A 23,298-nucleotide genomic window follows, 5' to 3' on the forward strand; every position below is an offset into this window, starting at 1 on the left:
CCCTCAGTTACAATGCAAATTCCAAGAAAGGAGAAGGCTTAACCAAATCTAAAATCCTTCTCAGCTGATAACCTCTAATACGCAAAGAAGGATTAGCAGGAAAGGCATAAAGAACAAAGAGAGTGACAGAAAGAGGAAGAGGAGGGCTAAGGAAATTGGGAAGAACCCTTTTCTGCACAAGAATCAATTTTTCACAAAAATAATTTTTTAATAAAAAAAGCAGTATCTGCAAGTGACCATAAGCAATTTTTAATATCCCTGCCATTAAAGGATTGTCTCCCTTGTGCTAAAGTTACAAAAACAACACAACTAGCAGTCAGGCATTAAGTGATGTAATGATGCCCCAAACACACACTGTGTAAGGTGAGACCCTGTGCTGATGGGAAAAAAGCTCTCAGGCATTTGGAGGTAGGCCAGAGAACTGGCACCAGAACTCAGCCATGGGACAAGAACAACAACAAAAAAAAAAAAAAAAAAAAAAAACAGGGAAAAAAAAATGAATGTACCAAAATACGACATTAAGAGATTCCTAGGCGCTCAGAAAGTAAAAGGAGGAGAGCTGCCATTCTGAAGGATGAAGAGGCTTCACTGTCTCCCTCAGTCTGAAATGACACATCTCCAGCAGCTCCCTGGCTACCTGTCATACAGGAGCTTAAGGAATACTTGCTAGAGGAGTGAATAATGGAGACACACACAAAAAGAGTATCACAGCCCTATGGCAGAAGCCTCCCCGGCCACATTTGGGCAGCAGTGCTGCTGACAGCAGGAGGGATGGCTGGAATCATTCAGCTCAGGAGAGCTTTCTAAGTAAGTAAGCAGATTATTATGCATTGGCTTAACATGTTTAGTTACTTGTTCCTTAAATTAGATCATAGGCCATATGGAGAAACTTGGTAGGCTTGTTTAGGCCTTTCAGCTGCTCAAGACTAATCACACAGAACTCACCTCAAGTGTGAGAGGCTCTATGACCAGGCTGAGGTCCTGGGCTTTGGGTACCTGGAAGCTAGTGCTCAGCAGCATCAGCTGGTATAAATGAAACTAACAATACTGGGACTGACATGAAGGCCCCCAACTACAGCCCCAGCTCCATGGAGCTTCAACAATTTTATTGGCTAAATGCTTCTTTTCAAATTTACAGCTTAAAGAGTGTGCCTGTCCACTGGTTCTTCCATCTAAGCCCCTAATGGGGCAGGAACCTTTAGCACAGGCTCAGAGACAGGTAGTGGGGGATGGAAGTCGGGTGTAACAAGTGAGTTAGAAACCTGCTGGTGTTCCACAATTGCATAGCAGGACAGTAAAACTCCTACTTCCTACTGCTGAAAACTGTCTATAGAAAGACTTGTATGAGATGGAGATAGGCCAGAGAGAATCTCTGCCACTAGTCTCAGTTTCTGGTGCCTCCGTAAGAGTACACCCTTTGTCTTCCTACACCAGGATTTTCAGGAACAGGGTGATGCTATGTCATTCTACACATTTTGCAAAAGTACATAGGCCCAAAATTGGCCATGAGGTTTGGGATTACCAGCTCCCCAACCTGGCAGGATGGGAAGAAAGAAAATGTGTCCATGAAAAGCTTTCGGAAGTGAGTCAGGCCTTCCACTTGAACCTCCATGCTGTACTGATTGGCCAGGAGCTCGATGGCGCCTTGCACCACGTACTCGTTCTGTAAGTGTGAAAGTGAGCAGGTGGAATAGACAACGTGGCCTCCTGGTTTGGTGGCAAGGAGTCCAGCCCTGAAACCAGAAAGAGAGGGAAGCAGTGACTAGTGAGCTTCCCAGAAGCAGAAGGGCAACAGAAGGAGCTCGAAGGATAGGGGAATCTGCTGTGGGATGGGTAGCTGTGTTAGCTTCTGAAGTCCCTTCCATAATGACACCATCTGAAAAGTCATTCTCAGAACAAAGAGCAACCCAATCTTACTTCATGGGGTCTCCTCCAGAAACCTCTTGAAATGATCCCCTGAGCTCTGACTTTGCTTATGGACCAAACCCCCATGCTGGCTATGGATTGGGTCCTTACTCCAGCTCTACAGAGCCTTAACCCCAGTAACTATTTTTCAAACTTGTGCTACTCACTGACACGGGGACTAGCATGGAGGTAAAAGTGAATCTGTGCAGCCCACCCTGCTATGTATGTCTTACCACATAGGTTTTTATGTTCCAGAGAAGGACCATCCCATGATGTTCATCTCCTCCAGGCAGATCCCCAGCCAGAAGACCCTTCTATGGGTGATGGGCTTGGCAAAAGCTTCCAGTCCCCCAGCCCCTCAGTTGACCAGACACCTGGAGCACTCTGGCCCAAAGTCCTGAGTTTTTGTAAATCTGTTACTTACGCAAGAAGCTGCACCTGCAACATAGGCAACATCTGCCGCTCCTTCTTCCTCGAACGCTGAAAGATGTTGTTCTCCTCCTCATGAAGGGAGTGGCGGTCTGTGGTACAGGGCACATCCACCAGCACCTGCCCAGGAGTGTTAAAGGGTAAAGTACTAGAGCTCCTTATTGGCTCCTCTTCCTGAGGCCAGGGCTGTTTTAGGCCTCTGACCTGGAAGGTTTTGTAAAGTGCTCCCTCTGCCCATCCTTCCATTGCAGGGTACCTGACAAAGCCTCTCACCTTAACCTGGAAGACAACTGTGAAATAATGAGTGGGAAAATAGTATATCTAGGTATACTTGTGGCTGGTCAAAAAACCAAAACCAACACACAAATGGCTATAATTAAGTAACTGATACCAACCTAGAAAGAAGTCTTCGCTGCTTCAGGGCTCTGTCCTTGACTCTGCCCCTAGCTATTTGAATGAAAACATCCAATTTACAGGTGATATAATGCCCAAAAGTTAGTTAATGTACTGAGTAACAGGATCAGGATTAAAAATTGTCTTATGTTGAAACAATATCATATTCAAAATAGAAATGTTTTAAAGTGAGAAATGTAAAATCATTCTTTTACTTACTAAGAGCCTACTCTATGATAGGCACTAAAGATAAAAAAAAATTATGTTTCAAAAAAGTAAAACCATCTATCGAAAAGATCTGTGAATTTTCAGTTAAGCAGAAACTCTGAGTAAATTAGTAATGACCCAGTGTTCAATATTCTGATGTATTCCTAGTCTGCATGAATTGATACAATGCATACAGAATAAAAGAAATAATGATTACCTGGTATTCCGGTCAGGTCATATCTCAAGAAATGTGCTGGGACTGGCTTTCATGGGAAAAAAAAGGTATTAACTAAATAGGAATGCCCAGAGAAACGCCACTGGGATGTTTAGAAACAACATCATAGAAAAAATTAATACCTTCTGTTTCCAGCAATGTAGTAGATACCCTGAAAACCCTTGTGATACAAAATACCTAAAAGAGCTGGATAAAATATATTTAAAAAATACTGTTAAAGGCATTGCTCATAGAGTTAGAGAAATTCTCAGAAACCAAAGAAAAAGCAAGAGCACAAACCCAGGGAGGCAAGCCAGAGCTGAAGCTGATGGTTTCTATCTTTCACCAATCCAATCCCTAGCAACCCAAAGCCTTAGAGGACAGAAAACAGGGCACTTGAGACACAGAATTGGAATGGAAATCCATAGCCAAATCAAATCCCCAAATGGCTACATGAGTGATCTAAGAGTGAACTAGAAAAAAGAAATATCAGCCACAATAGAAGACAAACAAAAGAATTTGTCTGTTTGGGATTTAACTCTGGGCCAAAAAAAGAAGAAAAGTCTCCCTGAGAATTTGTAACCACTCAAGTAGGAGGTTCAAGCTCATGATGCCTATATAATCCAGAAAATCCCATGTAGAGTATTTAATGGTCCTGGGTTGACTGATCCCCAAACACCTGGCAAAAGCAAATGCCAGTTTCTTTCTGGAGGAATGAAAATCAACCATTAAACCAGGGCTGTTATAATTACCTAGGCAATGATCGTAAGCTGACAATAAACAATATCAAGTTTTACACCTCTAGTAAAGGCAGAATGGCTTATAAACCAGCCCTCCTGCTGGAATGACTAGAAATGCTTGACAAAATATTTAAAATATCTATCTGAAATTACTAGAGATCTACTAAGGAACCGAGAATTTGAGGGGCTAAGATCCTAGAGAGGAAAAAGTACAGGTACATAAACCAGAAGTATTCAGCTCTACTGTGACAGATAAGAGGCTGAGAAGTTAAACAGAACTTTCAGCAGTCTTATAGAGCTGTAGGGATAAAAACTGGAGTTCAGAGTCCATGCCAAGGAGTAGAGAGTCCTAGTAAACAAACACGTCGTGCTTTGAGCCATACCCCTAAAATTTAATACCTTAGGTATAGACGTAAATTGGAAATAGAGCAGCCGTCACAAACTCCAGCTCTGAATCAGCCTAATTTCTGACTGAATTAAGACGATCTGTTCTGGTGTTACCCGTGGGAAATCAAATCCTTTCTAGAGGAGGATATCCAGAGCCTCAGGTTATCCCAACAATTTTCCACACAAAACATCTGGCATTCAAACAAAAATTACCAACACCAGAAGACAAAACCAAATGACCAAAAACAAAAGAAAAAACAGATAGTAGAAGATAATATTGAAATTATCATAGTAAATAATCATGATTAATATGTTCAGGAAATTAGATGAAAAGAAATAAAATTTTATAATTTCTGATTTCTACAGACTAGATTTTTTTTTTAAAAAGAATCAGATGGCAGTTCTAAACCTGGAAAATACAACAGCTGAAATTAAGAACTCAATAGGTACAGTAGGAATGTAAATTAGAGCAGCCACTATGGAAAACAGTATAGAGGACCTCAAAAAATTAAAAACAGAACTATCATATCATCCAGCAATTCTACTTCTATGTATTTATCTGAAGAAAACAAAAACTCTATCTTGAAAACGTATCTGCACCCTCATGATCACTGCAGCATTATTTACAATAGCCAAGACATGAAAACAACCTAAGTGTCCATCAACAGATGAATGGATAAACAAAATGTGGCATATATGTACAATTGAATATTACTGAGCTGTAAGAAAGAAGGAAATTCTGCCAGTTGAGACAATATGGATGGATCTTGAGGACATTATGCTAAGTGAAATAAGTCAGAGAAAAACAAATACTGTACGATCTCACTTATATGTTAAAGAAAAGAACTAGTAGATACAGAGAACAGTGTAGTGGTTACCTGAGGCAGCACATGTAGGGTGGGTGGAATGGGTGAAGGTGGTTAAATTTCCAGTTTTAAGAGAAATAAGTCCTGGGGATGCAATGTATAGCATGATGACTACAGTTAACAATACTGTACTGTATATTTGAAAACTGCAAAGAGAATAGATCTTAAAAGTTCTCATGATAAGGAAACAATTCGTTAACTACATGTGGTAATAGATGTTACTTAACTAAACTTACTGTGATAATCATCTCACAATATATACATATATTGAATCATTATGTTGTATACCTAAAACTAATACAATATTACATATCAATTAAATTCCAATTTTTAAAAAGACCTCAAAAGATGTATTTAACAGCGTATTAGACAAAGCTAAGAAAGGACTGGTGAATCAGGTCAAAATAAGATATCCAGATTGAATCATGATGGAAAAAATGAGAGAAATACAAAAAAAGAATATAAAATATATATGGGACATGGTTTTAAAAAGCCTAATATACATGTAATTAAAGTCTCAAAATTATGAGAAAAAATGAGGCAGAAAAAATACATGAAGAGATAATGGCTGAGAATTTTCTAAAACTGATGCGAAAATCAAGCCACAGATTCAGAAAGCACTATAAACCCCAGGCAGGAGATATACACACTATCTTTAAAAGGGTTTTAATAAGACTTTTAGCTGACTTCTCAACAGAAACAATGAATAGCAAAAGAAAATAAATAAGATCTTCAAAATGCTGAAAGAAAACAATCACCAATATAGAATTCTATGTCCAGTGAAATTATCTTTCAAATTTGTTTTTTAGAGTCATTGTAATCCCTGGCCAAACCCTGAAGATTTTGTTGTGCAAACTGACAAAATTTATGAAAATCCAAAGGACCAAGAAGAGTCAAGAGAAATGTGAAGATAAAGTTAGAGGATTTAAAAAAAAAGAAAATTCAGTTTCAATATTGAATAAATAAAGCCTACAAATATTCAGAGACAGAAAAAAAAAAGTTAGAGGATTTAGCATACCTGATATAAAAGACTTATTATAAAGCTACAGCAATGAAGACAGTATAGTTTCTTGAAAAGAAAGACAAACTGGCCAACAGATGAGAATGAAGACCAGAAATAGACCCACACATATATGGATACTTGATTTATGACAAAGTTGACATGGCAGTGCTGTGAAAAATGAATAATCTTTTCAATAATTTATACTGGGTCAATTAAATATCATTTTTGGTATTCCTACTTTGTTCACTATACATAAAAATCAGTTCCAAATGGATTATAATTTCTTATTTAAATTAAGAACGTTTGCTTTACTATTAAGAGGGTGAAAAGAAAAGTTAGAGTAGAAAAAGATATTTACAATACATATATATTCATTAAAGAACTCATACCCAGAACACATAAGAGAACACTTACACATTAAAAAGAGACAGACAATGCAACAGAAAAAAATAGGCAAAAGATACGAATTCTCACTTCAAAGAGAAGAGCCAATTAATGTGTGAAAAGGTGTCCAAACTTCCTTAGTCATCACTGAAATGAAAATTAACATCACAATGCAAAACCATTATACACCCACCAAAATGGTTAAAATGTGGGAAAAAATAGTATATGTTGATGAGCTTGTGGAATGCCTGGAATTCCCGTACATTGTAGGTAGGAATTTAGACTGGTACAACCACTTGGAAAACTTTCACAGTATTGACTAAAACTGAACATAAACATACGCTATAACCCAGAAATTCAACAGAAATGTGTACATAACTGCACCAAAAAACAGTCACAAGAATGTTCACAGCAAGTATTGTTTGTAGTTGGGAAACAACCCAATTGTTTAGTACTAACAGAATGTACAATCAATTGTTATGGATGCACCATGGAATATAATATAGCAACAACAGTGAACAAACCACTGCCACAGCAACATGGGTGAATCTCACAAACATAATGTTCACAGAAAAAAGTAAGACAAGAGTATATACTTTATGATTACATATATATAAAGTACATCCTTCATTTCGGGAGTCAAAATAGTGATTACTTCTAGGAGGACAGAAAGGGGCATTAAAGAGTTTCTGGAATGCCTGTAATAATGTATTTCCTGAAAGGGTGGTAACAAGTGTATTTCGCTGTAAGAGTACTCTTTAAGCAGTACCTTAATGATCACTTCTGTGTTATACTCCAATAGAAAAATTATTAGAAAATTATGAAAGGTGATAAAAAATAACCACAAAACAGAAAAGGAAATAAATCTCCTTGAGCAAGAGTTAGCAGAAACAACCAGTAGAATTAAACCCCCCAGTTTTGATACTGAAACTATCTAATGTAGAATTAAAATATAAACCTTCCTAAATAACAACAAAAAAAGAGATTAGTGAAAGAAACAGTAAATAAAATAAATACCATAAATAATTTGACAGAGCTGAGACCAAATACATCAGTGGCATCAACTGTTTAAAAAGAATAAAATTTACAGATTGGTTCACAAAGCAAAACCCAACTCTATGCAGTATATAAGAGACATGCCTGAAAGGAAGTGATTCAACAAGGCTAAATATAACGGGATGGGCAAAGGTATAACTGCAACACATATAAAAAGGAAGCTGTGAGTTGGGAGGGGAGTAGGTGTCTTGCCATGAAAACACAGCGCGCTCTGATGTCCTATCCTCACTCCAGCTGATGGCCAGGTACAGTAGCGGGAAGGATGGAGTTACCAAGAGGGTGTGAAGCCCTGACATAGTAGTCTTCTTTGCATGTGAAGTACTTAATGCTTGCCTAACCCATATTATATGGTATACAACTATTTGTTCAGCCAATAAACAAAGACATCTTCAGGACATGAAAGCTACTGTTTTCAAACATCTGAAACACTTTCCCGTGAAATGGGAGGCAGCTCATTCTATTGTTTCAGAAGGCATTGCTAGGATCATTGGAAATAATAAAAATAGTAAGGATAGTGATGACGACAACATTAAATGCATTCTATATGTCAGGAACTGTATTAAATCTATTCTTATTTAATCTTCACCTATGGGATGGGCACTACTATTATCCTCATTTTACAGATGAAGAAGCTGAAGTTTAAACTGAAAGGTTAACTTGCCCAAACGTCTTTGGCTGATAAGTGATGGAGCCAGGACTCCAATCTAAGTAGTCTGACTCAACCACATACCAAACAATCTACAGACTTTAATTCAATAGAGGAAGAACTTTCTAACAGCAGAGGGGTTCAACCACTGAACCTCAGTGAGCTCCCGTCAATGAAAAGTGTACAAGCACAGGCTAAATAATGATGATGGCTACTACCTGCCCTGCATATGCTCACTGAATCATCATAATGATCTTACAAAGCAGTATTTCCTATTTTAAAAATGAAAATGCTGACGTTCAGCGAGATCAAGCAGCTTTCCCAAAGTCAGTAAGTGGCAGCCCTGTGATGCAGAAACAAGTTAGGCTGACAGCAGAGGTCATGCTCTCTCCACTCTGTTCTGCTGCCTCCATGCTGAAAAAGCTCAATAGGGGATTCCTACACAGGTAGGAAGCAGGTCACTTAAGCCTATCCAAGACTCCACAAGCCTTGGTCTCTCTTTCAATTTCTAAGAGTGGCTGAGGCACGATGTTAGGAATTGGACAGATTAATGTGTCAGATGACAACACGGAGACAAAACTATATATTTTTTATATTTTTAGAAGTATGTTAGTTAGTTTTTTTTTTTTAATGGATGTACTGGGGATTGAACCCAGGACCTCATGCATGCTAAGCACACATTTACCACTGAACTATACCCTCCCCTAGAAGTATGTTTTAAATAAATATTTTTAGAATGTGCCAACTAAAAGAAAATACAAATAACTTAAAAATATGAAATGACTTTCAACATTGTTCTAACAAGAAAATATAAATTAGATGCTATCAGTTTGACAAAAACCAAAAAGTCTGACAACACCAATGATGGCAGGATATGAGGAAACAGTACTGTTTTCATTACCAGTAGAAGTGAAACTGACTTAACCCCACAAAGAGTGATTTAGTAACCTCTGTCAAAATCTTAAGTGCATATAAACTGTCATCCAAAAAAAATAAATAAAATAAATAAAATAAAAACTGTTATCTAGCAGTTATATTTCAAAAACAAAAAAGATTGAACTTCAGGGCATATTATTAAATGAAAATATACAAAGTTCAGAAATACTAAGTATAATATACTACCATTCCTATTTTTTAAATATACATTTATTTATATTTGTATATACACCAAGAATATATTTTAAGAGGATACAGAAGAAAATATAAATAACAATCATGTGGCGGGAAAGCATGCAGCTCAGCAGTAGAATGTGTGCTTAGCATGCACAAGTCCTGGGTTTAATCTTCAGTCCTTCAGTAAAATAAGTAAATAAACCTAGTTTACCCCCCTCCAAAAAAAGAAATACACTTTAAAAGTTTAATTAAAGACAATGGGAAAATAGAAAATAAAAATTATTTTTTAAAAAATAGCCGTCTGTAGGAAGAGGAAGTAGATGGCTGTGAGACAGGAGTAAGAGGGAAGCATACTTTTCACTGGATACCCTTTTGTGCCTGTTGAATTTTGCACCAGGTACTGTATTATTACTTAAAACTAAATAAAATGAGCTTATTCATACTTATTTTAATGAGTATTTCTGAGCAACCAAGTGAGGTGAGAAATAAAATAAGCCTAATCACTTTTTTCCCACCCAGTCAGGTTCAAACTCTTTTTGCTGTCAACTGACTCTAGTGAGGATAGTAGCCAGTCACCGAAGCTGAACTGACAATTCTGCAGATGGCTGTTTTCCAAATCACCCATGGAGAGCTGGCCAGGTCCAGAAACAGTCCTACATCCTCAAACATATAGGGCTAGATCCTACCCCGTCAAGGCTTAGAGCCAAGATGGGGACTCCAGATTTGGCTAGCCGGATGTCCCAGATCAGGAATCACTCACCCGGTCATAGGTATCCCCCTCCAGTTCTCCCCACTTCCTGCCATCCCATGATGTGACTCGAACTCGATTCTTATCCCTGATATCTTGAGGCACATAGCTGTGAAGGACCTTCTGTAGTCTGCCTGTTCGTGAAGTGGAGAGATCATTGGCAGCGAGATTGCCTGTGGGAGTATAAAATTTAGGATTTTTTTTTCTACTTCTGTAAAAAAAAAAAATGCCATTGGAATCTTGATAGGGACTGCACTGAATCTATAGATGGTTTGGGTTAGTATGAACATTTCAGAGGCCATGGCCCAAGAAAACATCCCACCAGCAATGGTGCTGATGGAGAGTCAGACCAATTTTCAGGCATACCCAATAAATGCAGACCTGAGGGCATGGCAGGTGGAGGAGAAACATTTATTATATCCTAACAGTACTAGACACTCTAGTTGGGGCTGCAAAGGCAAACACCTACACATGCCAGGAAGGTTATGTAAATACGTAAAGCAGACCAGGTTAGAACATTTATTTGTAAAGGAATATGCTCTCTCCCACTTTTCTTGAAACACGTGTCTCTCTTCATCTTTAGTAGATACTATACAGTTCACCCAAAATTTATTCTCCTCTTATTCCTTAGTAATAAAACTCCAATTTTGTTTGGGGGAGGGGAGAATAATGTTCCTCCAAAGACTACATTTCCCAGCCTCCTTTTACAACTAAGTAAGACTACATGACTAAGTTTTGGTCAATGAATTGTAGGCAGAATTATTGTGTAGGGCTTCTGAAAAGATGTTTAAAATACACAGTCAGGAGATGTGCCCCTTTTGTCCAGTCTGTTCTTAGGCCATGAAGCAATCCTGAGGATGGAAGCCAGCAATAAAATAGGTTGCAAAAAGAAAGAAAGATCCCAAGTCCCTGATGGTTTTGGAGCCTCCATACCAGCCCTGGACGGCCTATATCCCAGCTTTCTTATGTAAGAGAGACATAAATGTTTCTTCTTTAAGCCAGTTAGTTGAGTTTTCTATTGTATACGACTAAAGCTAATCCTAAATGATTCACATCTCTTTCATTTTTCCTTTTGTGATAGACAAGAGTTCAAGAAATATCTCATTTTGCTCTTCACTCTAAGAAAAAATATTATTGCAAGCGTGATGACAAATGGCAATTGATACCTGGCCTCAGAGTCAAGGAGTAAAAGGGAGAGGTAGGGACTATGGTGAAGAACCAGAGAGTACAGACCTTATCTAATGGGAGTGGTCACTAATGTGAACCTCCTTAGTCTTCCAACAAAGAAATATGGTCCCAAACTTTGAGGGCACTCAGAGAAGTAAAAATTCGATTCGCTACTCAAGAGGAATTTGCAGCAGGGTATCAACTGAAAAGAGAAAAGCTGGGTTCCAATTCTGGCTCTATCTCCAACTCATGTAAAAGATTCAAGTTATTTAATCTTTTCAGGGCTCAATTTCCCCCTCCATAAAATATGAGGATTGAACTAGGTAATTTCCCTTCTTGCATTGAAACTCCTGTCTCCCTGGAATCAGAGTCACTTTAGTGAGGAGCTGGGATGAGAGTGAAGTGCTGGTAATTCAGCATATCTTAGAAAAACAGTTCTCAATTACTTCTCCTTGGCTCTTCTCCTTCTTCTGAGTTCAAGTTCATCCTCGTCCAAGTAACCCTACCTTATTCATCCTTCTTCAGATGGATTCCCTTGGCACTCAAGTTAGATCAGCACAACCTAGCACACAGGCTGGGCTCCTTTGCATTGGACCCATTAAGCCATGTAACATTTCTTCTCCTTTCCTTCTGGACTTCCACAAGGCAGAGATCAAATGTAGCTCCTCTCGGGGGGAGGGTATAGCTCAAGTGGTAGAGTGCATGCCTAGCATGCATAAATCCTGGGTTCAATCCCCAGTACCTCCTTTAAAAATAAACAAATAAACCTAACTACCTCCTCCCCCAACAAAAAAAAGGAGGAGGAGGAGAAGAAATTGGCAACTCAAGTATATTAAAAAAAAAAATGTAGCATCTCTCTGAATCAACCATAGGATCTACCTTGAGGCTGGAAGCTAACTCAAACTATGCAAGTTGGTTGATGAAAAATCACAGCCCCCTTGTGGATATTTCTCAGGTCCCCAAGGAAAAAATACTGCCTATATTAGGACATGATGTCAGCCAATGGATGGCTGAACACTTAAAATATACAAGACCTGGGCTGGGCTACACTACTGAAATGAGTAAGAATCAGGCCTGTCCTCAAGGAATTCATAATCTTGAGAAGGAAGAAGATGCATATGCAATAAAAGCTCTGATGCAAGGCAAATGTGCTAACAGTTGCAAGGGTGATAGATGCCCATGGTGCAGAAGCACAGGAGACAGAGGCATCACTTTTCAACTAGCCAGTAGAGGTCATGAAGGGAGACTTCCAGGAGGTGGCACACTTGAGCTGAGGCTTGAAGGCTAAAAGGGTGTAGACACACCAGCTGATAGGATTGGGGTATTCTAAAGAGAATTCCTAACATGAGCAAAGGTAGAAGCTTATTTAGGCAATAGAGAATAGCAGGATGTGGCTGAAGCACATAAAGCCTGGGGAAGAATGACATCAAAGTTATAAAGGGCAGCTGCAGCCAGAACTTACTGCTTTAGCTGGCAGGCTAAGGAAATGGAACTTAATCTTAGAGACAAAGTAAACAGATGCAAAGAGGTGAAAGTGTCAATGTGGTAGATTAATCAGGGCCCTGCTTTAAATCTGCCTCAGAGACCTTGCTCTGCTCAGCAATCTTCCTTGGCCAACTGACAGAAAAAGAGAGGAAATAATTCCAAGAGAAAAAATACACCAGTTTAGCAAGCAAGCATTATCCCACCTCTCACCTGGACCAGGGAGCTCATCATATTCAGTGTGCCCCTGACAGGATGAGGTAGGGAGCCTCCCCTGCCCGAGACACCAGCCCTCTGACTTACGGCAACAGCCAGTCTGAAGTAACGCTAGTGTCTTTCCCCCAGGGGCTGCACACAGGTCAAGCACGGTGTCACCGGGCTGCAGGCCAAGGGCCAGCACAGGCAGCAAGGAGGCAGCATCCATCAGGTAGTAGTCCATGACACCCAGGCTGCCCAGTCTAGAAGACAGGAGAACACCTTATAGTCAAATTCCAAGTTGGAGACCCACTGGAAGTCAAGGTCACCAAGTCCATGATATAGGGTCCTTTGAGCTCTACTCAGCAAAAACTCATTGCTCAGGCCCACATTCAGTTATGTACCTACTCACTCATTCATCTTCATAGCAGCCAGAGCAGCCTTTTAAAACACAGATCAACTCACTCTACTTCCAGCCACACTAGCCATCTGCTATTCCTTAATTAAGCCATGCATGTTTCTGTCTCAGGTCTTTGTAGTTGCTGTACTTTCTGCCTGCAACACTCTTCCACCAAATATCCCTCATTTGCTTCATCACTTCTTTCAGGTCTCTCCTCAAAAGTTACCTCATCAAAGAGGCCCTGGCATTCCCTGACTACTCTAAAAATAGCAACCCCCTACTCCCATCATCTTCTATTTCTCTGTTGTGCATTATTTTTCTTTAAAGTATTTTTATTATTCACTTTACATGTATAGATGTGTGTGTGTGTGTGTGTGTGTGTGTGTTTTCCCCCTTCTCTCTCTTGACTTATTAGAATGAGGGTAGGGACTTTGTCTTGCTTTGTTCACTGTAACATCCCCAACACCTGAAACCGTGAATGGCATATGGCAGGAACTCAGTTTTATTGGATTACATATTGAGATATAAAATGCTTTGGAGCTCAGAGAAGAGTGCTATCAATTGTGCCTGTCAGTGTTAGAGTTACCCAAGTAAGGTCTGATGAAGGAATGGGGCTTCAATTGGTTTAAAAAAGGGGAGGGGGGACATTCTAAGCAGAAGAAAAAATAACAAGCAAAGGCACAGAAGCATGCACATTCATAACTTCTTTCAGAAACAGTGAGAAACCTGGTGTGTTAGTAATACAAGGTACATGAGATTGAGGTTGGAAAGCAGACAGAGGCCAACATTATAAAAGGTCTTAAGCCCTATGCTAAGGAGTCTGAACCTGTAGGCAGTTACCAAAAAGTTTTTAAAGAAAATGACATGACCAGCAAAACAGTTTCAGAAAGCTAGGTGGGCTAGAAAAAACAAATCAGAAATAGACACACCAGTGAGAAGGCTGTCACTAGAGTCCACGTGAGAGCTAATGAGGCATGAAAAGAGGCAGCAACCTTGTATGTAGAGAGGGAGGGACAACACACAGCAACCTAATGGTCACAGAAGGACTCCTCACTCCCAGCCCAAAGGTCATAAAGGCAACTGTGATACAGCCATTCCACCTGAGACATAGCTCAGCATGGATAGCCCTTGAGGACAGATTCAAGGAGACAGAAACATGGTCCTTGCTGCTTTGACAGGAAGGCTCTGGGAGAAAGATGTGACAAGATTTAAGACACAGCACCACTGAGGGTCAGTTACAAGAGCCATAATCCCCAGACGTGAGGTTGTGACACCTCTGACATTCACAAATGGGCTCAGGCTGTGATAGGACATTTTCAAAGTCAAATCACACTTGAGTTGTCTATGAAACTGCGTTCCAGGAGAATGAGGAGAAATCTGAGAAAAGCACAGAATTGCTATCGATCAGCACTGGCTCACATTACCCATTCTCATCAAGTGCCTTTCTTTTGGAAGCATCACTCCTTAACCTTTTTTTTTTGTTCAGAGATAGTTTTGAGAATCTGCTGAAAGCTACAGTCCCTCTTTAAAAACAAACAAACAAAAAAACAACCACAACAATTTTTTAATTTCAGAAGGTTCCTGGACTCCCTGAATACATCCTTGAACTCCTGAGAAGTTAAGATCCCCTGATTTATAGGGAGCCCATCAAGACAAGAAGAAAATAAATCCCAGCACAGAGGACAGCGTCCCCCACTACTCTCAGGGTGTCCTCAGGCAACTTAGGAAACCATATGGTTCTTACTCCATGGATCTGCCTAAAGCCAGTGCCTCCAAATTGGCCTCCAATCCTGCCCCAATCTATGCCCTCCCCACAGTGACTAAAATGATCTTCCTGAAGCATAACTTTGATGAGAATAACATCAATAGTAAGAGATAGTATTTATGAGTACTATATTGCAGGTATTATACTAGGTGTTCAGTAGGCATCATTTCATTTTATCCTCACTACAACCCTTTGAGGCATAAGAACCCTGATTCTAGAGCCAGACTGCCTGGATCTCAAATCTAGCCCAGTTGCTCAACAGTTGTGAGAACTTCAGCAAATTACTCAAACTTCTCTGTGCGTCAGTTACCTCATCTGTAACAAGAGTACCTGCCAGATAGCGTTATTGTGAAGATCAAAGGAATCAACAGAAGTCAAGTGCTTAGAACAGTAGCTGGCACATAGTGTACTACAATCAGCTATTACTACCATTTTTTTCCAGATTATTTTGCCAATAAAAAACCAAAGCTCAGTTATCCAATGCCACATGTCTAACAAGTGATGAAGACAGGATCCAAATCTAGGTTTCCTTTTTTTTAAAAAAAAATATATATTTTTTAAAATTTATTTTATTTTAGGGGGTGGGGAGGTAATTAGGTTTGTTTATATACGTATTTATTTTAGAGGTGGTACTGGGGATTGAACCCAGGACCTCATGCATTCTAAGCATGGACTGTACTACTTGAGCTATACCCTCCCCATCCCCTAATCTAGGTTTTTCTTGACTCCGGAACCCATGCTTATAACCATTGTGCATTATTGCCTTTCCTCTGCTCAGAAACCCTCTTCAGTGGTTTTCTAGAACAGATATTGACAATTTATAGCAATATGTACTACAAGGCATATGGTCTGAAAGCTACCCAGCCCTGATAATTGCAGCCATTTATAATAAACTCTGGGCCGCCAGGAGAATCCCCTTCTCCCAACCTGCAAGCTCCCAGCACTCAAGATTTCAACACATGGCCCCTCACGTACTCTTCCAGTCTCATCTCTTACTTTTCTTAAGCATACAGCCTTCCCTGAAACCAGTAGCTAGAACTATTGCAAAAGCCTCCTAATTTACATCTCCATTTCTAGCCTTGCCCCTCTCCAATCTATTTTCCACACAGCAGCCAGAATAGTATTTTATTTTATTTTGTTGTTGCTTGCTTGCTTGCTTGCTTGATTTGACATATAGTCGGTTTACAATGTTGTGTTATCTTCTGGTCTAATAGTGATTCAGTTTTCATATCCTTTTTCATTATCAGCTATTAAAAGGTACTGAATATAGTTCTCTGTGCTATATAGTACAATTTAATTGTTTATCCAGAACGGTATTTTTAAAATTTAAATCTAACACAACATTGTAAATCAACCATACTTCAATAAAAATAAATAAATAAAAATTCAAATCTGGTCAGGTCATCCCCCAGCTTAAAATCTTTCATGGCTCCCTACTTCTTTTAGAGAAAAAGTCCACAATTCCATATGGCCTATAAGACCTTCATAATCTGGTTCCAGACTCCTTCTGTAGCCTCACATTTAGCCTCTCACCCCACCCGCGCTCACATGCCAACAGCTTTAATTCCTACTAAGTTTTAAGTCTTAGCTTAAATTACACTTCCTCAGAAAGGACTTCATTAGCTCTCTTAACTGTAAGACTTCATAGCATCTTATACTTCGCCTCTGTAGCACTTATCACAATCAGGAATAGTTTGTTAACAATTATCCCCCTCACTAGACCGAAAGCTCCATGAGGGCTTGTGTATCTGTAACCCAGGTACTTAAGAATGCCTGGCATCTGGTAGACAATAAATATTTGTTGAATGAATGAATCAATCCTTCAAAGATCAATTCCCATGTCCTACAAGTAACACCGAGATCGCCTTTTGTCAATTTCTAAAGCACAATTTAGCATCTGATCAGTCTGTTTTCATTCAACTTCATACATCTAAGCACTGGATAAGAAGTCTGGAAGGTCTCCTTTCTTTTCCCTTGATCTGGCACTAACTTGTGTCCCAAAGCAAGCCCCATTTCCTAGGTAAGTCCCCCTCCTTTAGCACCGTGAAGTTACCTTTCTTATTCACTCTGATGGGTGGTAATGGGGTAAAATGAGAAAGTAGTTGTAAATAACACAGATTTTAACTGGAGAGGGTGCAATTAGTGCTCAAGTAAGAGGTCGGGTTTTATCTTACTTAGGCAGTAGAGGAGAGCAGGTTCAAAGTGCAGATTTTGGGGTCAGACTGCCTGGGTCTAACTATTAGCTGCACCACTTACTATCTAAGGAACCTAAAGCAAGTAAGTATCTTAACTTTTCCACACCTCAGTTTCCTCAAATGTAAAAGAAAAACATATTACCCACCTCAGAGGGCTGTTGATAGAACAAAAACAGATAATGCCCAGCATGTATAACCACTCAGTAAATATTAGTAATATTATCATCCTTATTAAACGGGACATGTGCTAGGTTTCTTCCTGTCTTCTTCCAGCACACTGAGGACAGCCCCAGCCATGGCTCCAGATCCTACCTGGCAGGAGGGAAACGGCTGACATCTCCTCTGGCAAAAGTGAAGCATTGAAGGTTTGGACTGCAGGCCCAGGAGGCAAGGGATGGAGCTGCAGTTTGGCCATTCTCGGGCTCTGGTTTCCCATGGGAGATAGCTTCTTTCACAAAGTCCCTGGCACTCAGCTGCTCCAGCTCAGCACTCACATGATCCCGGGCAGCAAAGTTATTGACCAGTGCACCATACTTCTGCTCTGAGAGGAGACTGACCCGGATAGATGGCCAAAGATCCCCAAACTGCACACTGTATGTCATGTCAAAATTCTGCAGAGCCAGTCGAGTGGCAGGAAATTTGGGCTCTGTGGTGGCCTGAAAGAGAAAGAACAGGCCTATTGGTCTTCCAGTCTTGCATCTATCCCCATACTTTCTGACCCTACCAGTACCTCAGAGCCCTGGGGCAAACGTGGATCCAGCTAGTGCCCACTTGTGCTTTTGCATTCTGCCTCTGCCTAACTATAAGACTTCATAGCATCTTACACTTTTCCTCCGTAGCACTTACCACAATCATAAATAGTTTTTAACAGTTTTATCTCGCTCACTAGACTCAAAGCTCCATGAGGACTTGTGTTCCCATAACCAGAGAAGAAGTATGTGAGAGAAAAGTAGTGGGGAACTGGCCTTTCCACCTCAGCGTGTGAAAGTAAGCTATAGTGCTCACAATAGCATGTGGGGGTCACCAATAAAGAGTGCACTCCCTGAGGCCTTGGAGAGGACTCTTGCGGAGGGTCTACAGAAGGCTGGAAGAAACTGTGGAGCTTAGAAACAGAAGACTCTTTCTTTCTGAACAGTCCTTCCATTTTGTAAGGCATTTTCTTGTCACCTAGCTTAGGTGAGCACAACAGATTGCTCAGTAGGATACAAAAAATATCAACCATCTACACTTGATGGAGAGATGAGGGTAACTTACCTAAGGTCATGTAGTGACTGACAGCACAATGCTCAGAATCACAGGACTGTGGGTCATTTTGGGAAAGTTCCCAGATCCCAGGAAGGTGGGATGAGGAGAGCCCACAGAAACCTTGAGGTGTAAACCAAAGTGGGGACTTCTAGGATGACTGCTATGGGGGTAGCAGAGAAGGATATGAGTCAGGCTTAAAGAGCACAGAAGTAGATTAAAAGAAATAGAAAGACCTCAGCTGAGGCGTCAACAAGTTGGTCCTGGCTGCCACAGCTGGAAAGCTTGCTATGGCTGGCAGCGCAGTTACTGTCATGAATTTTGCTCTGGCCTGGATTTTTGGTTTGGACAGAACTCTTGTTCTGCCCTCATTTCTTGTTATGGCGTGGACTCTTGCTCTGACCGCGACGTTTGCTATGGTGGGGACTCTTGCTCTGGCTCCGACTTCTGCCACGGCGCGGACTCTTGCTCCGGTTTCTGCTATGGTGGGGACTCTTACTGTGGTCCCGCTTTTTGTTGTGGCGGGGACTCTTGCTTGGGCTCCGACTTTTGTTACGGAGGGCACTCTTGATTGGACCCTGACTTGTGCTATGCTGGGTATTTTCACTCTGGCCCTGATTTTCACTAAGTTGAGGACTCTCACTCTGATCCTGATTCATGTTTTGATGGAGACTACTGCTCCCGCTCCAAGTTCTGCTAAGATGGAAATTCTTGCTTTGACTCCAGCTTGTGCAAGGGCCATGGGAGCTCTCACTCTGGCTCCAACTTCTGCTTTGCTGGGTGTTCTTGCTCTGGCTGTCACTACTCTGGCATTCACTAATCATAACAGTTGAACTATAGCTGGCATTAGTGCTACAGCTGGAACTCTTGGATGAAGACAAAGGACAACTGTAGGGGATCTGCTGGCACTCCTTGCGGGAGTCTCGAGAAGCCACAGAGTAGATGTGGAGGCCACAAGGCATATTATCAAGATGGCCCCGGGCTCGGGGGGCAATGGGTAAATTTTGGGGGTCAAAGGGTGTTCTCAAAGGGATAAAAGAATAGATGTGGGTAGAACAAGGAGGCGCCACAGGCTGGCGATGAGGTTGGGGTGGGCCTCTGGGAGTGCTGTAAGTGCCGCAGGGGAGCCCCAGGGGCTGGTTACGACTCTGAAGGGGACCTGTGGGCTGACTGAGGGAACCAGAGAGTAAGCAGGGATCAGCAGTGGGGGGAACCACAGAATATATATGGGTACTGCAGGGGGGTCCTATGGTAGGTCCTCGGGGGCTGGTCTGAGCATAACTATTGGGCAAGACAGGATCACAAGGAAGGCGGAGGGGAAGGGAAGTGGGGATGACAGTTTTTAAGGTTCTAGGGGCCACAACAGGTAGGGTAGTCTCTTGGGGAAGTTCTTTGGGGCAGGAATTTGAGCAAGTTGTGATGGATGTCACCATACAAGAAGGACCAGAGAGACCAGAAGGGTGGGAGGGAGGTGGAGGAGAGGTGCTGGACTTAGGAAACCTGGGCTGGTCAGGAGTGTGCTGGGTGACCAGGGAGTGACATCTGTGGGGAGCATATGGCTGTTTTGACTCTGAAGATTGAGGGGACTTTGCTTGGGGGCAAACTGGGGTAGGGAGAGGGGGTTCCTTATAGCTTCTGCAGGGGTGTGACTGGGGTGGAGATATAAACTGGTTGCCTGGAGGTGAAGGGAAGAAGGCAGAACAAGGACAGTGGGAGGACAAGGAGTGAGGCGATTCCTGGGGACCGAGGGGATCAGAAATCGAGGTGCCTGGAGTTACGTAGAGGTAAGAGCTCCCACCAGTCTCCCAGGAGAAAACAGACTCAAAGCAAGGCTTCCTGGGAACCTGGGACTGGGGTAAGGAAGGAGAGCCAGTACTCCCAGGGGGTAGGTGAAAGGAACAATAAGGGCTCCCAGGGGCAGGAATGTGGGCCTCTGGGGGAAGATGGGAATAGTGGTAAGAGCCTTCCTGAGGTGACCTGGGACAGGCAGATGTGCCTGCCTGAGAAGAAAGTGGGGGGCCACAACTATTCTTCCCGAGAGGTGGGTCAAGTGGTGGTTTAGCATCACAAGAGTCTGGACGCTTAAGGTGGCTAGGGTAAAACCTGCCAGTGGGTGGGGAAGATGCTGGGGAAAGAGGAGGGTCATTATAACTTTTCCCTGAGGACCAGGAAGAGAGCAGAGTGGAGGTCATGGGTCCAGTTTCCAAAACCCTATGAGAAAGGGGTGGGGAAATTATAGGTCTAGTTTCCATGGGCTGGTGAGCAAGGGGAGGTGAAATTATGAGGCCAGTTCCCAGGGGCCTATGAGTAAGAGGAGGTGAAATCATGGGACAAGTTCCCTGGGCCCCAGGAGTGATGGTAGGTGAAATCATGCGGCCAGCTTCCAAAGGCACGTAAGTGAGGGGAGGGGAGGTCACCGGGCTGGTTACCAGGGCTGAAGGGTATCCACCACAGTAACAGAGTGTGTGCTGGTCAATGAAAGGGCCTCGGGGACAGGGACGTGGTGTTCTCGGGGGACTGATCCAGCTGCAGTAAGGGCCCCGCACATGGGCACAGGGAGGTGACCCTACAAGCTGAAACCGGTCAACACAAGGACTAGCAGGGGACAGACCCGAGGGGATAGGCTCAGGGCAACAAGGCCTTCCTAGGTGTGGAGAACAGGGTTCAAAAGAACATCTTCCTGGGCGCAGGGGAGGCTGTGGGAGTGGGGAGGGGGGCGGTGGGGGCGGGGACAGAATCGGACGGGGTAGGGAAGGGGGCTGGCCGATTGTGCTAGAAATTCCAGGGCTACAGGTGAGGCCAAAGAAAGGGTCTCTGGATAAGTGAGGAGAGCCCATGGGGTGTGAGGAGTCGTTGCACCTTTTGCCTGCGTTTGGGGAAAGGCCGGGATGGTGGTCGTTGTAACCTTTCCTGGGCGCCAGAGGCAGCTTGAGGGTGAGAAAGGGGCTGAATCCTTTCCGGGAGGGCAGCGGAGACCCAGGAAGGAAGGGGAAGTCGCTATGACATTTTCCTGGGGGGTGAGGGCGGCCGGGCTGGAAGTCGTAATAGGAAAGAAGAGGTCTTGGAGGGGATGGGGAGAGGAGGGGGGAGGAAAAGGGAGGGTGGGGGAGAGGGAGGAAGGGAAATGGAAGGGTTAGTGGGGGTCCAGGGGAAGGTAACCACGAGCCGGGGAACAAGAGGCGGTGACAGAACTGAATGAATTAGGGCGGCGGTGATGACGTAACTTAGAAGGGCGGAGTCAGGAGTCTGCAGACTCACCAAGAGGGAAAGCCGAAGACTTGTGATGAAATAAAAGGGCTGACCAAGGCGATGACGTAACAGATGTGAGAAGGACGCGACTGGTCACGCTCCCTGAGGGGCGGAGGAAAGGCGACCAAAGGCGTTCCAGAGGCGCGGGGGTAGCGAACCTAACTAGGGGTGAGGGAAGTGGAGGGGCTGGAGAAGTTTCCTGAGGGGCGGCAGCAAGAGGCTGCTGTCACTGGACCTTACCCATTTCTTCTTATGTCGATGTCTCCGCGAGACCGTCGCGAAGTCCGCACGCTTCAGCATGTCCCGAACACCCCTCACTACCAGCGCAGCCATGTCTGCGTGCGCCGCCGGGTAATTCCGACCGGAACCGCTGCGGGCGACGCGCAGGTTCCGGACGTGGTGCGCCCCGCTCTGGACGAAAAGGGGAGCGAATTATCGACTACTCTCTCCTGTGGCTCCGCCCACCGATACGTCTCAGGTGCAAACCCCGCCCAGCTAGGGCTCTTGAGGGTATGGGAAAAGAGCAACTCGTCACATAGAATGGTGGCTGTGGCTGGACGCCTGCAACATTGAGAGGACTGTAATGGCCCCTAACCCAGTTGAGTCAGGTAGGATTGGAAGCTGACAGTTGAGTACTGAAAGTGTTAGGTAGGCAAAAAGGGGCGGGAAAAGCCTTCTAGGCAGAAGTTGTACAGAGAAAGATTTTGAAGTAGAGAAAAACGAGGCTAGATTTCTAGGCAGAGGCAGATATATATAGTGAAGCTGATGAAGCTTAAATTTCAGGATCTGTCGTTTGCAGTACCCCTTTTCAGGGCTTGGTACCTAATTTCTGTGTTATTTTTCTCTTAAAGAAGTTCTCCTGAATTGTGAAGCTTTAGGCCCCACAAAACTTGACGCCACCATAGGGAGCTAGTGAAAGGAGGGTCGTGATCAGATAGTTGGGTTTTGGGGGGGGGATTAGGTTTATTCACTTAATTTTAGAGGATGTACTGGGACTTAAACCAGGACCTTGTGCATACTAAGAATACACTGTACCAGTTGAGCTATATCCTCTTCCTGAGATACTTGTTTTTTTAAAAATAATCATCTGATAGCAGGTGATCAGAGTAGGTGGAAGTAAGGCAGGGAGGTAAGATGAGAGATCATGGTCTGGATTAGTGTGGTGGCAGTGAAGATGGAGAGAAGAGAATGGATCCCACTTAAAATTAACAGAGAGAAGTACAGGACTCATTTGACTGATTGGCCCTAACTATGTAGTACCTACTACACTACCAGTTAATAGCCGTCCTCTTACCCTGCTTTTATTCTTATGACTTATGACCACCTGGTATGCATTTATTTCTTACAGTCTGCTAAATAATGATTTTCAAAAGGTTAAAATATGTAACTTATGAAAATACAAATTGAGCGTACGCCAAAGATTTTATCCATTGTAATAAACTACTTATCCATTACTATCCTAGATAATGAGGGAACCAGTAAGATAGTAAGATTTGTTCAAATGAGGATTTG

General features: G+C 42.5%; 2 protein-coding genes across 5 annotated transcripts; both read right to left on the minus strand.

Annotated features, from left to right (window-relative positions):
* Positions 1–1,073: 1,073 nt before the first annotated feature.
* Positions 1,074–22,194, minus strand: NSUN4 (NOP2/Sun RNA methyltransferase 4). 4 transcript variants are annotated; one of them, XM_006200439.4, is made up of 6 exons: positions 22,027–22,194; positions 17,608–17,951; positions 13,044–13,198; positions 10,104–10,264; positions 2,330–2,454; positions 1,074–1,733 (listed from the first exon to the last, which is right to left on the minus strand). In XM_006200439.4, exons 1-6 carry the CDS (start codon positions 22,117–22,119, stop codon positions 1,457–1,459), a joined length of 1,155 nt encoding a protein of 384 aa, XP_006200501.1. In that variant the 5' UTR covers positions 22,120–22,194; the 3' UTR covers positions 1,074–1,456. The 4 variants fall into 4 exon arrangements, with proteins under 4 accessions (XP_006200501.1, XP_072830617.1, XP_072830615.1 ...); XM_072974516.1 differs by lacking the exon at positions 22,027–22,194 and adding an exon at positions 21,397–21,659; XM_072974514.1 differs by lacking the exon at positions 22,027–22,194 and adding an exon at positions 18,550–18,856.
* LOC116283081 (sperm head and tail associated protein-like) lies at positions 18,893–21,387 on the minus strand. Its single transcript, XM_031684216.2, has one exon. The coding sequence runs from the start codon at positions 21,372–21,374 to the stop codon at positions 18,906–18,908; it is 2,469 nt and encodes an 822-aa protein (XP_031540076.2). The 5' UTR covers positions 21,375–21,387; the 3' UTR covers positions 18,893–18,905.
* Positions 22,195–23,298: the final 1,104 nt, after the last annotated feature.

This window comes from Vicugna pacos, chromosome 13, assembly GCF_048564905.1.
Source record: "Vicugna pacos chromosome 13, VicPac4, whole genome shotgun sequence".
NCBI lineage: Eukaryota > Metazoa > Chordata > Mammalia > Artiodactyla > Camelidae > Vicugna > Vicugna pacos.

Coding starts and splice junctions, on each gene's coding strand:
- NSUN4 (XM_006200439.4), bottom strand. CDS start 22,119: ATGGCTGCGCTGGTAGTGAGGGGTGTTCGGGACATGCTGAAGCGTGCG. Junction 17,952..22,026: donor ATCGACATAAGAAGAAATGG/GTAAGGTCCAGT, acceptor TTTCTCTTTCAG/GCCACCACAGAGCCCAAATT. Junction 1,734..2,329: donor TTGCAGGTGCAGCTTCTTGC/GTAAGTAACAGA, acceptor TTCTGGTTTCAG/GGCTGGACTCCTTGCCACCA.
- LOC116283081 (XM_031684216.2), bottom strand. CDS start 21,374: ATGGGCTCTCCTCACTTATCCAGAGACCCTTTCTTTGGCCTCACCTGT.